The sequence below is a fragment of the Tyto alba genome, unplaced genomic scaffold, assembly GCF_018691265.1.
Source record: "Tyto alba isolate M040663 unplaced genomic scaffold, T.alba_DEE_v4.0 Super-Scaffold_6, whole genome shotgun sequence".
Classification (NCBI taxonomy): domain Eukaryota; kingdom Metazoa; phylum Chordata; class Aves; order Strigiformes; family Tytonidae; genus Tyto; species Tyto alba.
The window spans coordinates 56,327,747-56,343,198 of record NW_024881327.1 but is presented as its reverse complement, the minus strand read 5'-3'; the positions used below and the strand labels follow the sequence as shown (position 1 = coordinate 56,343,198).

The 15,452-nt window shown below is 60.7% G+C and overlaps 1 protein-coding gene across 1 annotated transcript in view; it reads right to left on the bottom strand.

The window, feature by feature from the left end:
- Positions 1-15,452, bottom strand: part of LOC116962489 (dedicator of cytokinesis protein 2-like) — a 77,674-nt gene that overhangs the window by 49,215 nt on the left and 13,007 nt on the right. The window contains exons 18-23 of the mRNA XM_042807982.1: positions 14,851-15,040; positions 12,581-12,678; positions 12,032-12,121; positions 11,334-11,434; positions 11,095-11,229; positions 5,396-5,507 (exon numbers count right to left, since the gene is read on the bottom strand). Of these exons, the coding sequence (XP_042663916.1) occupies positions 5,396-5,507; positions 11,095-11,229; positions 11,334-11,434; positions 12,032-12,121; positions 12,581-12,678; positions 14,851-15,040 (726 nt within the window). The remainder of the gene's footprint in view (positions 1-5,395; positions 5,508-11,094; positions 11,230-11,333; positions 11,435-12,031; positions 12,122-12,580; positions 12,679-14,850; positions 15,041-15,452) is intronic.

Here is a 15,452-nt window from a genome sequence, read left to right as displayed (position 1 = left end):
TTAACAAACTTACACAGTGCTAATTTTAAATCAGAATGCTGTATCAAGCCAAACAGTTGTTAGTCTCGCCTATTATGTCAGTTATCTTAGTCAGTCACATTTATAACTTCAAAAAAGTAACAGCTAAATGTGATTTTTTTTTTATTAAACTCCATGCTTAGTAAAGCTGGATTGATTAACATTAATTATACTGCCACCCTTTAACTCTAAATTGACTGCATTCTCTCCACAACTGAGCTGGCATCAACAGTCAGCCTCTTTGGTCTACAGTTAGCAAGGTCATCTCATTCACTTTTTGAAAAATGAGCTAGTATAGAATTTTTCACACTCCTCAAGGATTTTTCCAGCGTTACAAGACTCCTTAAACATGGGCATCTACATCTCAGAAAAGATTTCTTCCAGAAACTGGTTCTGGCTTTGATTGTAACTGCTGAGGTAACTGCCTGACCTTGCAGAACTGAAAATGTCTTTCTTTCACCACTGAGGAGGAGCCCCCACTTACCAATTTTTTGTGGCAAGAGCGTGTCAGCCAGGCTACAATATACAAATTGTGTCTGATTCCTCCCCAGCTGCCGAACAGCAATGCTTGCTTTTAATATATAAGTTGTTTTCAATATATAAATTGCCTAATGGGCCAGGTCCGGTGGGAGCGGGCGGGTGGCTGTCAGGGATCCCAGCGCTGAGCCCGGCGGTCGCCGGCCCGGGTCAGGGGCTGCTGCTGGCACGTGTGGCAGCACCATCACCTCTGCGCAAGGCCGGTGGCCGCAGGGGAAGAGTTGGAGCAACCTCGGCGAAGCTCCAACCGCAGACACTCGTGAGCACCCCCTCGGGAAAAGGCAGCCCCCCGACCCAGGCTGTGAGATGCAAATGCCAACCCCAAAACCCCAAGGAGCCGCAGCAGGCTGGGGCATCTCCTCTGCTCCACCCTGCGGAGCTGCAGGTGAGCCTGGACCTAAACCGAGGGAAGAAGGAGGGCAGGGGGTTGTCCTCAAGGCACAAAGAGAGCTGTGCCCCCACCCCAAGTAGCGGCCTGCCGAAGCTACGCGCCCCAGCCATCTGCCTTGGGGCGTGGGGCCCAGCTCCGTCCCCAGTGCTCCCAGCTGAGACGCTCCGCTCCGCCTTGCTCAGCGCCTTGGCAGCTGGCACGAGCCCGGAGGGTTTGCTGAGGTCTGTACCCCAATCCCACCTCAAGACTCAACTTCTTTGGGTGCAGAGAAAAGCAGTGCTCCAGGAGGGAAGCAGTGGGGCGAGCGAAGCTCTTCTCGAGGGGCTCTGGCTGTGGCAGGGAGCAGTGGCAGCAGAAGCCCATCCCCTGGCTGGAGACGTGCACGCAGGGGGCAGGTAGCCTTCCAGCTCCCTCACATCGGGGCTCCCTCCGGGTCTCGGCGTTTATGGGGGATGTGGAGGTGTTGGGCTGAATTGCTGCTCCTGCTCTCCGGCCAGGACCACGCTGTGGGTTGGTCCCTGGCCCCCAGCCTGTCTGACACCAGTAAGTAGAGACTCAGCCTCCTCCCCGCGGCTCCAACCAGTCAAAATAATACGAAACCTCCCAGCCCGAAGTAGTCCAACAGAGGACCAGCCCTCCCCACAGGAGAGGTGGCTTTTGCAGGAGTGTTGCAGCTAACAGCTATTATCAGCTCTGCCTCGGGCTGATCAGATAATTGCAGCTTTAACAAAAAGAGTAGGCAGGACAGGAAGAAGCTGCAAAGCTTACGTCAGCCACTAACACATCTTTGGAGTACCACCTTCCGCTGCTAGATGGGAGCTGTCACCGCAGCTAGGGTGGCGGGGGGTCTGCAAGCTCTGTAAAGCAGCTACAGAGCCCACCTGGAGAACCAAGGAAAAAAAAGTTCTCTCCTTGGAGTACCCGATCAAGGTGTTCAGGAGACACCAGGGAGCAGCAAGGCGCAGGGGCTGGGGTCCAGCAGACGCCAGTGCAGGACGCAGCACAAGAACTGTGGCCAGGGTGGCCGCGGGTGAGGGTGCCAGGGAAGCCACGGGACCCCCCCGACGGGGGAGCGGTGGCCGGGCCGGGCAGAGGCACCGGGAGCCCGGCAGCACGAGGCCAGGCGCCCGGTCTGAGGGGAGGAGGGGAAGAGGATGGGACCTTGCTGGCTCACAAGCCCACAGTGGTGCTTCCAAGGTCGGGGCCCCTTGACCCAGAAATGTCTTTATAGCTAAATAATCTTGGGAGGACGCTTCTCCCACGGCTGTTTGCAAACCTGTGCAGACTTTCAGCATCCACAGCCTGCTCCAAGGAGCAGATGCAGACCATCACGGGGGGCTTGACAGATTCATTGCACAGCAGATGAGCAAGCACTGCCTTTGCCGGAGTGCTCCTTCCTTTCCGAGTCAGGAGAGACCTCGAACAACCGTTTCCATCTCCCACCCTTCTCTCCAGACCAGAGGCCCATCTGCAGCTCCCTGTCCCAGCTCCCTGCCCATCTCTTTGCCAGTATGGAGGGGTCTGGTCTGGCCAGATGCCACCTGAAGGCTGCCCTATACACCCGGTCACCCTTTGCTGGGGCTCTTCCAGCTCGACTGCGTGGTCCGAAGCATGGGCACCAGACGCAGATGTACCACAGAGGCTTACACTGTGGCAAAGGACGTTTAAAGGACATTTTCTGTTTTCTTCTCGAGTCCCTGATAATTCCCAACTTTGAGTGAGCCCTCCCTGATTGGTGCCAGGCACAGAGCACTATCCATTACAGTCCCAGGTCTCATCCACCATCACGTCAGTCAGCTCAGAGCCCATCACCATGCATTTAAAGTTAAGGGATTTCTTGCTTTTAAGAACATTTTCTGATTTTCCCTTCCAGAATGAATAATTTCAGCTGGGCACCTCCCTTCCCGTAGATGAGGGTGACAGTAGCCTTCTTCCAGTCTTCTGGGACATCCCCTGATCTCCATGACTTCTCAAAGATTATGGAGAGTGGCCTCGCAACAACATCAGCCAGCCCTCGAGTGGATAACGTCAGGTCCCATCGATTTGTAGGGGTCAAGTTCTCATACCAACTCTTCCTTCGCTGTTGGTGGATCTGTGTTTGCATTCACCTGGATTTTTTTTCCCAAGATCTGGGGCCCAACCCCGTCAAGGGCTCATAAAGACAGAGGTGAAGAAAGTGTTGAAAACCTCTGCCTTTTCAGCACTGCTGGTGACAAATTCACCTCTACTGTTTAACAGCAGGCCAATATTTTCCTTCTGTTTCTGCTTGTTGTTTAACTACCTGAAGAACCCTTTCTTGTAGTTTTTGACATCTCCGACCAATTTCAATTCGAGCAGAGCTTTTACTTTTCTAACTTCATCTCTGCATGCCCTGGCAATTCCCTTGTAGTTCTCAACAGGTATTCGTCTGCTTTTCCATCTCGGGTATGCTTCCTTCTTGGTTTTGAGCAGTCTCAGAAGCTCACAGTTAAGTCAGGGGGTCTCTTCCTCCACCTACTCCACTTACCTTTAAAGGGGATGAACTGTTTTTGTGCTTCCAGGAGAGCGTTCTTGAAAAACTCCCAGCACTGGCTGGCGCCTTTATCCTCCATGGAAGCTTCCCACAGAATCCCTCCCAGCTGAGCTCTCTGCGAGCTGAAGTTTGCTCTTCTGAAATCTAAAACCTTTGTCTTAGTGCTAACCTTCAGCATGCTCAGCAGGGTCCCAAACTCCACGAGACCGTGCTCGCTGCAGCCAAGGCCAGCACTAGCCCAGGCACTGCAAAGCAGGATTTCGTGGCTCGTGGGCAGCAAGCCCAGCAGTGCCTCGCCCCTGGCCGGCCCGTCTGGGCGAGGAAGCCGTCCTCTCCGCATTCCCGTGATGGATGGCGTGGGAGCTGCTGCTCCCACGGCTACCGTTTTCTGGTCTGCTTCCTAACGATGTTTGGCTGTCACGGACACCCCCAGTGCCTCGAACACACCGGGGGAACCCCAACAGGGCTGGAGCTGGCAAGCCTGTCCTGCTGAGATGGGCAGGCGCTGCCGGCCGAGCGACAGGCTTGCCTCGACCCTCCCAGCACGGCGATGCCAGCCCAGCCGCGGCAGCCACGGCCTCGTCTTCTCCAATCAACCCCGTCTGCCGTAAGGCTGCAGCCTCGGGGTGCTCGAGGTGAAGGACACGCGTGTGTCCCCACGCCGCGGCTGGGTCCCGGACATGGTCTTCACCCACCCCGACAATCCCCTGACTCTTCCCCAACGCTTTCGACGGGCGGCTGGCAGATCTGGCAGCACCATCCGTGCCCCGTGGCAGACACGGCCACACCACATGCCTCATGGCTATTATTTGCTATCACCAGTGCTATTCCTGACCTCAGGGATGCCTTTTCTGCTGATGTGCAGGCAGACCGTTCCCAATCTGCCCTGGATGGTGGCTGCTCTACCCTGGATGCACCTGCAAGAATTATTTTCTGCAGACCTGAACAAGGTGCTGCATGAGGCTGAAATCGCACGGGCGGATGTGCAGCAGGCAGTAACGCTGCGGCGCATTGGGTTACCACAGCAGAGGCTCTGGAGCAATGGTATGGAGATGGAAATCAGAGTAACGATCAGTGTTTAGATGGGCCAGCCCTCCTCCTCTCCATGAGGGCAGCAGTCCTGTTAGTCCTCAAACTACTTTTTTTTAAATTTGATTAGTTTATACGGGATTATCTAAGAATGGCACAAATCAGTGAAACACAGGAGCTGCCACTGCGCATCCCAGCCTGCTGATGAGGTCCCCTCTGTGGTGCTTCTCTCCAGCTGTGAGCCCACGGGTGCAGAACGCGGCCCCGTCCTCACCGCCGGCCCCGCACCGAGCGACACCGGCTCGGCCCCGGCGCTGGCTCCCGCCTCCCCTCACGAGCTGACTTCGCAGAGTGAACGGGGCTCCTCGTGTTCCCCATTCAGCTCTGACCCCCGGCACGGTCACACCGGCGGCTGGAGGACCTCGACACTGGCTGCCGGTAACGGACGCGGCCGTGCCCGCGGGGACCCCCAGCACAAAGGGCACCGTTTCTGTTCCCCCTCAGCACCCCCCACGCCAGCCGGCTCCTGGGGTGCGGGGAGCTCCAGGACAAGCCCCAGGAGCCCTCCCGAGACCCTTTTCTCCAGGCTTCAGCACATGCATGGCCAGGAGAGCCTTTGCTCAGTGGCACCGAGGTGCTGACCCAAACCTGCGCCGCAGCGCCGAGCAGCAGCACAATGCAGGGCTTTGTGGTCTGGGGCCTCGGGGGGATTTGTGCCGGGGGCACGAGTGGGGGTCCCTGGGGAGAGCGAGGCACCGCACGGGGTGGCAGATCCCTTCCACACCCCATGCACGGGGAGGTCTGCACGCAGAACAGCCGGCGTCACCCCTGCACAGGGACAGCCAGCACCACCCATCCCACCACGCGCCAGAGCGGAGCCCCCCACGGCACCGGCCCCCCCGCCGTACCTGGGAGAGCAGCGTGGGACCCTCCAGCGGGGACTTCATCAGCTGGTTCAGGGAGAGGAAGAACCGCTGCAGCGAGCGCTGGAACTCGGCTGTCTCCTTCCCCTCGTAGAGCCTGCAACAGCCAGAGCCACCACTTCGCTGCTGCACCGCGCGCCTTCCCCCGGGACCGCCTGCACAGGCCACCTCTGCTGGGGCATCGCCTGCGGTCCCAGCTAACGACACCCCCCAGCCACTGGTTCCCCAGAGCCGGGTCTGGCAGCGAGCCCCGGCACGGCCACTGCCCCGGCCCCGGGGCCAGCCAGAACCAGCTCCTCAGTGTGCAGAACCACCCAGATTAAAGACTGCTAGCTGCTGCCTTCCTTACATACACTACTCATGCATCCTTACGTACACTCCCTTCTTTTTTTTAAATACCCTTTTACGTGATTTTACACACCAAAGTTCCCTCAGAGGAGGTCGGTATCTTCCCAACTGAGCAGAAAGTCCCTTCACCCTCCAGCCCGAGCGCGACTTGCACGACCCATCGCAGAACAAACCAAACACCTGGGGAATTTCAGCCACGAGACGTGCAAAACTGCGAGAAAGTTTCAAAGCTGCTAATCAAATGCACAATCACAAGGCTAAAGTCACCGTAAGAACTCATTGTGAGAAATGGGTCGTATCTGAGCTAATTCACCCCATCGAGTGACGAGGGGAATGGAGCACTGAGCTCTGCCGGGGCACGACTGCAGGTACGGATGGGGGAAATGAGGGGTAAAACGCTGATCTCCCCGTGCCTGCCAGCCCGGCCTGACTCCCGCACGCAGACCACCACTGCGGCAAGCAACATGTGCTTGGGTTTTAATTGTGTTTCGGCTGCTAATTGTGCGCACAGCAGCAGAACAAACAAGATCTGTCATTTTTTGCTTGCCAGCTATATTTACGGAGTCTAGTTTTTGTAAAAACTTTCCTGCTTTGTTTCATAAAATTACAGTTGGATAGCTCTCCGCCCAAACTCTTCTTCCCTATCTGGTAAATGAGTGTGAGGGCACATACGAAACCTTGTAGGTTTGGCAGTGGGAACAAGCCTGTCGATCCGCCTGAGGCATCTCCGGCGTGCTCAGACAAACGCATCAGCCGAGCAGCCGCTGGTTTACAGCCCTTGACCAACTTCCAAGCCAAAACAGCTTAAGACCGACCCAAGAAAGGTCGCTCCCTCCCTCCCACATGTTAAAAGCTGCTGAACAGTGGGAGCCCCCCACAGCCCCAAGGAGCCTGGCCCAGCTGCTCTGCCTGGCCCGAAACCCCACCAGAGCCTGGGAAGTTTAAAGAAATCTGTATGTCTTAAATAAGCAAAAGAAAATGAAGGTCCACCTACGGCTTTTACTCTCACAGCAATGACACCATGCAATGATCATCATTTAGCAAAGATTCGCTAGATTTTTCACAGTGCCTCTTTTTAATGCGTCTACCCACAACTGACTGGCATGGATTTTCAAGCTCACCTCACGTCTTGCCCACAACAGTCGGTATTTTTATCTTAAAGAAGGCATGCATGAATACAATATACTATTTTAACCACTATAAGACATATTGTCAACGCTGATTTCTGAGCTCTTAAGTGTGTAATGACTCAAACCAGAGCAGTACCAAGCAGTCGGAGGGCGCAGTTCACTTAAAGCAAGATAACGGCTGCTTTGCATTGCCGCACCAGACGTAGGTCAGCGCAGTCTTTAATTCAACGCTGACCTGCTGGTTTGGAGGATTTCATCAATAATACGGAGCCCGGTCCTTGGGCCCAACGCCTCTTGGGTGTGCAGACAGCGGGCACACCCCCGGCTCAGGCCCTGCAGCTTTGGGCTCCGGCACGCACCCCGAGCTCGAGGAGCAGCACAGAAACCCCCGAGCGCTGACAGCAAAGTGGCAGGAAAAACTGCCCGGCCACCAGCTCCCTGAGGGAATCAGGACGGATGGCGATAAAACCCGTGCTGAACGGGATGGGAAGGGCCAGCGTGGCTCCGGGGGAGGGATGTGCTGCCTGCGAACCCTCAAACCGCCGCGGGCGCCCGGCAGCCTTTGGGGACCCCAGCAAAGTCCCCACGGGAGGGGGGTCGGTGGGGATGCTCGGCAGCCAGGGGGCCCCCGGCTACACAAGTGGCTGGCTAGAGGGCAGGGGGTAAGGGGCCAGTCCTCGCAGGGGTGCTGGGCTGCCCCGGGGACGGGAGAGGGGACACGCGGGGCCGTGGTGGAACCCATGGGGGCTGGCAGAGGGGGGGCTGGCTGCAGGAGCCGGGGGGGCTGAGTGAGGCTGGCGGGGGGCCTGTGGAGCAGGCGGCTGTGGAGGGATGCTGGCGAGAGCGAGCAGCCCCAGCTCCCCCCACGCCAGCAGGAGAGGACCCCCGGCACAGGGTGAGCCCCGGGGTGATGACAAGCGCTTTCAGGAAAACTTCATCGCCCTCGGTGCCAGCCAAAAAGCAGAAGCAGCCGGAGAAACTGGCAGGGAGGAAGCAGTGAGTGGGAGCCATGTCACCGTGCTGTCACCAAGCCCCAGCCCCCTCCCCGATGCGATGGAGCCAGGCAGGTGCCAGGGGGGCTCTGAGGGGACTTGGGGTTACCATGGCGGGGGGACAGGAAAGGTCCCCGACGTCGGCACGGTGCGTGGGGTGCCAAAGAGGAATGTGGCTGAAGAAGCAGCACAGCAGCTCCCTGCAGAAAAGCAGATTTCGGGCACAGAGCTCCCACGGCCAGCGCCAGGATCTGGTCCCTTCACAGCCCACGGGCTCCCACGGCTCCTGCCCGAGGCAGGAAGGGAATCGGGGAGCCCCTTCCCCACGCAGTGGCCACGGAGATGCCCAAGGGGCTTGGGCGATCAACCTCCTGCCCCACACTGGCCGGGCCCCGCTTCTATCATCCTTGCAGCAACCTGGGATCCTCGTACGAGCTACTTGAGCCGCTCATCTGATTCCAGCAGTAGCACACATAATCAAATAGATGCAGCAATCTGCAGTAACTTATTATAATTACAATCTAATTTCTTTAAATTATAGACTGTATACAAATTGTAGCACCGTTTAAAGTATTTAGAAGATCTAAGGAGTCCATGTTATTGCACTGTTAAGATCACTAAGATAAAGGGAAGATGAATAAAAACACTAAATGTCTTCAGGGATGTCTTCATTCCAATGCAAACTAATTCACATGGCTGTTTGCAAATGCTCCATATAATTAATTTTCTCTGCCAGAAGTTCTATAAGCTGGGGAATTTGCTCCGTATTCTCATCTATGCCGAGGTAGGGACCCCAGAGCCCTGGAGCAGCTGCCTGGCCACGAACGAGACCCTGGGAAGGGCTGGCGGGCGAGATCGGTGAGGGGGGAGCAGCGTGAGCTCCCCGGGGAACGCCCGGCAGACAGCGAAGTGAGACGGCGGAGACAAAGTGGGAGCAAAGTGAGGTCTGAGGGTCCCGGTGGGCGCCGGGAGCCCGACGGCAGCTCCTCACCGCGAGCGGGGCACAGGGCGCCGGCGGGGACGCCGGCAGCACCCTGGGACCTCTGTGCAGCGCTCGGGGCTTTGGGTGGAGGGGGCTGGCCCTGGGCTCCCACCCCGCTCCCCGGGCTGGCGATGCTGCACAGAGGGGCCTCGCCTCCCGCCGCTCCCTTGGGACGCTTCAGCTTTCAGTGCCACATACTTGGAATGAAAGAGGAACGTAACTTGCTTTTTCTGGTAACCCTAGTCGGTTGTGTTTTCAGTTTTCCACTTCAGCCCAGCAGCACGGCCAGGCTCACCCACGCTTGTTCGTCCCGTCGCACAGATGAGGACGGGAACCCTGGGCCCACGGGGAACAAACAAAACCAGGTTCCAGGAGTCTGGAGGCAGTTGGCGGGGACTTTGACCTTATCCACAGCGGCAACAAGGAGCTGTCGAGGCTCCCAGTCCCTTACACTGCTTACCACAGGATCACAGCCTGGTTTGGGTCAGAAGGGACCTTAAAGATCATCTAGTTCCCACTCCCCTGCCCTGGGCAGGGCCCCCTTCCCCCAGCCCAGGGGGCTCCCAGCCCCGTCCAACCTGGCCGTGAACCCTTCCAGGGAGGGGGCAGCCACAGCTGCTCTGGGCACCCTGGGCCAGCGCCTCCCCCCCCGCACAGGGAAGGATTTCTTCTTATGTCCATTCTACATCAACCCTCCTTCAGTTTAGAACCACTGTCCCTTGTCATTACAGAACAAGTTAAAATTCTCTCTCTCTTTCTTACAACCCCCTTAAGAGTTTGTGCCGAGCAGGGGGGGGGGATGAGCCGCTGAGTCAGGGCAAGGCGGGGGGCTGCCCCAGGCACCCCTTCCCCAGGCCCTGGCGCTGGCACCGCGCGGCCCCCAGGACCGAATGTGCGCTTTGCATTGGAAATTATTCAAAAGCCCGGCAACTGGCTAAAGCACGAGAGCAGCCCTGGAGCTGCAGAGGAAGAGGGTGCTTCACAGGAACCCCCCGACACCGAACGTGTGTCTTGGTCACTGATGTGCCACGGGGGGGGGTGGGGGGACCTTGCCCAAATCGCTGCCACGGCACCCGCTGCCATCCGCACCCGCTCACGGCAGCGTCGGCGCCGAGGGGGAAGCTCACAGGTGACGCCGTCAGCAGAGCTGGAGCTGCCACGGGGGCCGACAACAGGCTGAGGGTCGACACGGTCCGAGCCGAGCAGAGCACTGCTCCCTAGTAAGGTGTGCCCTGCTGCGGGTCAGTGCAGCATTTTCCTCTCCGAGGAAAAATCTGCTAAAAAGCTCCCGAACAGCACGGGCCGGGCAGGCAGAAGCTCCCCAGGACTGAGCAAGAAGAGTGAGGTTGGATATCAGAAAACCTTTCCAGCCACAGTGGTGGCTACGTAAGGGAGCCGGCTGGCTGCCTGGGGGAGTTTTGCCATCTCCATCGTGGGAGGTTTTTAAGAGCATGTTGGAAAAACCCACCCATCAGAGGCGGCTTGAGCAGAGCCTGGGGCAGGAGGCGTTTGGGTTAGCCGCGCACAAAGGAGCTGGTCATCTCCTGAGGCCACAGCACGAGGCAGTAGGAGCTGGGGCAGGGCCTGACTGCACAGAGACGCGGCAAAGCCACCGGAGCTGTGGGCAGGGAGCGTGGGCTCCGTGCTATCCCAGGGCTCGTGGGCAACCCCGCAGCTGCGGTGCCAAAGCCGAGCTCACCAGCACCCCGCACCGCGGCTCTGGACTGGCACAGGTGCCCGGGGAACCCGCAGTGACGAGCCCAGAGGGCAGCAAACCACAGGCTCGTGGCTGGAGAGCCGCGTGTGCGACGGCAGCCGTCCTGCCACAGCCCCTCGTGCTGCAGGAGCCCTCCCAGCCCGAGGTGGACAGCACTGCCCGCCACCCATTCCGCACCAAGACAGCTCCAGCAGCACAAAACTGCTGGGAACCTCCAGAGCCTGGCTGGGGACCGGCCGCACGGCCACAGCGTGCTGGGAGCTGCAGGTACCACCCCTGGGTGCCGCATCCACCCCGAGCAGCCTGCACCAGGCAGGTTGAGGTGCCAGCACCCCGTTCCTGGGACCAATGGTCAGCACCAACACCGCTCCCGTGGCACAGGGACCCCCGGGGGACCTTTCCATTTCTCCCTCCCGCAGAGCCCATCCCCGGGGGCCGATGCTCCAGCGGAGCTGCCGTAGCAGCCTGGCAGAGCACAGCACCTGGACCCAGTGGGAGGAACCGCCGGCACTTACTGGGCAAAGAGGTGCCGGGAGCGGACGATGAACTTGAAGATGTACTCCAAGGCCTTGAAGGTGCGCATGAGCGGCTCGCAGGGCTCCCCCCGGCTCGCGTGGTCCACGTATTGCGTCAGCACCGAGATCAGCTTCCTGCGGGACGGGGACGCGTGTGGCCGGGGCTCGGCAGGCTGTGGGGCAGCCCCAGAGCCGAGCCGTGCTGCCCGCCGGAGGCACCGCGGCCGCCGGGTACGCACTTGTAGGCGAGCGTGGCACTGAAGTGCTGGCGGATGTAAGCCTCCAGGACGGCGTTGAAGTGCTGGAACTTCCTGTCGGCCACCAGCCCCACGATGAAAACCTGGGGGGAGCGGGCAGCGGGCACGGCTCAGTGGGGGTGGCGGGATGCCTGGGGACAGCCGGGTGCCCGCAGCGGCGGCCACAGTGGCACTGACCCCTCGTGGGGGCTGCTGGGGCCACCAGAGCCGCCTGCACGCTTGCCCGGCCTGCCGGGATGGGCAGACCTCCGAGGAGGAAAGCCCAAAAGGAGCCCCAAGCCCAGTGGCCAGACTCTTCATGGCCAGCTCACGCAGAGCTCGCGCCATTACCAGCCCCAGGTGTCCCACGAGAGCTGCCCCGACCCTCCCCTGGTCCCATCACTGGGCTCACTCTTGTCTCAGCGTAGGAGAAACGCCTTTGAATCTTGCTGGGACTGTCCCCTGCAAGGACAGTGTCCCCACAGAGCCACAGCCGTGCCCCGTGCTGGGTCAGCCGGGCTCCACCGACCCAAGGCACCACGATGGAGCCGGAGGTCCTGCACGGCTCTGAGCACAGCTTGCCTAGTCAGATCAGTAAAGCTCCATCTCAAACCTGCCCCAGTCTGACCTGGGCCCATTCTGCACTGGTCAGTGGGCTCAGACCCAGGCTCAGCAAGCACAGGGAAGCAGGTCCCGCTTACCAGGGCATCAAAGACAAGTGTGTCATAGACATCCGTGTCCGAATTCTCCATCATGATGGAAAACAAGGCATCCAAGGTGTCCTGGAGGAACTGGGGGAGACAAGAGGACAGTGAGGGCTTGAGTGTTGACTCCCAGCATCGTCCCGGACCCACCTCTGGGTTCCTGTGCCCATCCTCAGCCTTTCTCAACCTGGGGCGAATGGCCCTTTACCAGGACCCAACTCCCCGGCTTGGCCTGCCCCCTGGCAGGCAGCCCGGCCGCCCACTTGCCCCAGCAGCTCCAGCTGCCCCAGCGGGGCTCCCCAGGGCCAGTGGGACAATAGCCACAGGCAGGGGTGGCATGTCTCTCCAGGGAAGAGGCACTGAGGCCGTGCAGGCTGCTCCCAGCACTCCCAGTCCAGCCCCAGCCCAGGGTGGGAAACCCTGGTGCCGACAGTGCTGCCTCCCCAGGAGCTCTCACAGCCCACTGCCCCCAGGGAGCTCCCGGGGGACACGGCCGGGTGCCTGAGCAGGGGAGGGAGGAGGTGGGAGGGAAGATCCCGGCTGTACCTTGATGACCTCCCCTCCATCCACGTTCATCAGCTTTTGGAGGTTCCCGGAGAGAAGGCTGGGCTTGGCGCGCCACTTCAGCAGCCCCAGCAGGTTGACTGGGTGGGAGGAAGGGGACAGTCAGCCCAGCGTCACTTGCTGCCAGACCCGAACGTTACCGACCCCCCGGCTCACCCTCGCTGTGTGGGGCAGCCGCCCGGAGAGGCCCCATCCCGGGGGACACGGTGCTGCTCGCTGCCGGCCCCGCGCCGGGGGAGGCACGGGGCGAGCGCCCGTCACGCCTGAGCTCCCGCTGCTCCGTCGTGCGGGCAGGCGCTGCCATCCTCGTTACACCCCACCAGAGAGAAAACGAGACCCAAAACAGCAGGTTTGGCTCAGATTCAGGTGTGCCCAGGGCCCCAGGCTGACCCGCCAGCGCGGCTCCCGGTGAGCAGCCGCGGCACCGCACCAGCCCGGTGCTCAGCAGAGCAGCCAGGACCCTGCCACCTTCTGACTCCCTGTACAGCCGCTGCTCAGCGCGGAAAGCTTCCCGACTTCAGTACCACAAAAGCATAAAACTCGGCTAAATAGAAAGTTGTTACTGTAGGAGCTGCGATCGTGCTGCAGGAAGGGAACTGACTGAGCAGCAAGGGCCGCGAGCCCCGCTCGTGCCGAAACGCGGCCGCCCAGGCCCCGGCAGCGATGAGTCACCGCGCACTGCGTCCCCCGAGCTGCGAGGCTGCGGTCCCCGAGCCCCGAGCCCCCTGCCACGGCTGCAGTTTCCCCAGCTGTGTCACGGTGCTTCGGCGAAAGCAGGAGGAAGCGTTTCCATCCACCGGCCCCGCCGAGGCGGCTGCTCGACGGGATGGAACCCGGCTTTCCTGCTGCTCTTCCCCTGCCCCAGCACCGCCGCCGCTTGCCTCCCGCGCAGCGTTCAGCTCCCCAGGCAGACGGAGATGTTCCCTCCAGGCGGTCATGTCACCGGCCCGAGGGACGGGCGGCTGCTGCCCAGCTTTCTGCAGCGACGCAGACACGCGCTGAAAATGCGGCACGGCGCGGTTAGAGCCGGCAAACGGCCGGGCTGCTCGTCCCGGGGACGGCGGGGGTGCGTGTGCCACGCTTCCCCCGGGACAGACCCCTGCGAGGGCACTCGGGCAGCAGGGCCCCCTCAGCCCCCCCTTCCCGCAGGGCTCGCTTCAGAGGGGCACGGGAAGCAGCGCGACAACCGCCAGCGCTCGCTCAAGGTTGCCGGCACCTCTTTGCTCTGACGCCTCCCAAAACATTCTGTACAAGGCAAAACCCCATCTGCAAAGGCAGATGCGTCTGTGCTGAGGCGGCATGCCCGCTCTCAGCTGCCCCGCAATGAGCCGTGCAAAGCAGCCCAGGGCTGGCAGCCCACGCCAGCTAACGGAGGACAGGGTTTAAAAACAAGGAGACCGAATTCCCGCCCTGATTTCGGAGCACCCAAGAAAGGTCACAGAGCCCTCGACAGCAACACTCAGCGGCTCGCTCCAGCTCCCCGATCCGAGGCCGTGGCTCAGTCGCCCGGGGGGGCAAGAGCAGATTCATTACCACCTGCAAGGGCGAGCGCCAGCCAAGACACCGCTAACGACCCACAGCCTGGCAGCCGCTCCGCACCCCGAGGTGGGAGAGTGCCTGTAAACACTTGCAAGCCTGTTATTATTTGCTCTCATTTCCCCCGCCTTGGAAAACTAATCTGCTGCTAACTCAGGAGGGCTCGGGAGGCAGATAAGCCAAAAGACAACCTCAATAAAAAAGAGACCAAAAAATGAGAAACTCTCGGTGTTGGAGCGCGGAGCGATAGACCCAGCGATAAGCAAGCAGAGCCAGCAGCAAACAACGTCCCCGCCCGGCGGTGGGGGCTCCGGGACACACGGTGCAAGGTGCTGCGGCAACGGTGCCACGGGCCAAGGACAGCGAACCCTGACCGCCGGCGCCCGGCCCGGCCGGGCCCCAGGACAGACGGGCACAAGCTGCAGTTACTGCAGGGGCTTAGGAAGGAGGGCAGGGCAGGTCCCGTGCCCTGGCCCCAGGACAAATGTCTCCGCTCTGGTGGGCACAGCCCAGCTGTCCCCCATCCCCGGCACGGCACCCAGTGCTGCTCCAGCACCCGGCGCTGCTCCGGCTCTGCGTCCCACAGCAGCTGGCACGTGCCGGCGAGAGCAGCCAGAGAGCCGGTCGCTGGGAGAAGAGCGGTGCGGCGGGTGGAAGTGCGCCGGTGGGGTGGGGGCACAGCCCCACCACCGCCCCCGCGGAGAGCCGGGACTCACCGTTCTGGGTCAGCTTCGTGGAGCAGACGAGCGTCGAGATTTGGAAGCTGTCCCGGGCCGACACGGTTAAGCCCGACGTGCCCCCGCTCACGCGGAAGGAGGAGCCGGAGAGGAGCTTCGGCTCCGAGAGGTTCCTCGTGGAGGGCAGGGCCAGGTACGCGCCGGCATCCTCCAGCCTCCGGCTGTCACCCTGCAAGGCAGAGCGCGGCTCACACCGGGCAGCGCAGCCCCGCGGGAGCCCTGTGGGCTCAGTTTCGACCCCCCGTCAAGACCCCTGCGTGGGGGACATTGCAGAGTGGGGCAGGGCAGGAGGTCACCGGGGCCGCGCGCAGGTCACGCCGGCTCCCACCTAACGGCATCCTCACGGCTTGGAAAGCTCCGGCTGACGGGAGTCACCGGGATGTGGGCGCTGGCCCCGGGGAATCGCTGCCCGCGGTGCAGAGCCCTGTGCGGGCAGCGCAGCGGGTTTGCCTGACAGTGATTTCAACCGAGCATCCGACAAAACTGTTTCCCACGGGGCTCCGTGCTCAGCTGAGACAACCGACCAGGAGTTAACGAACCAAACCCCGGCCAGTGCCACTCGGGGAGGACACAAGAACCGG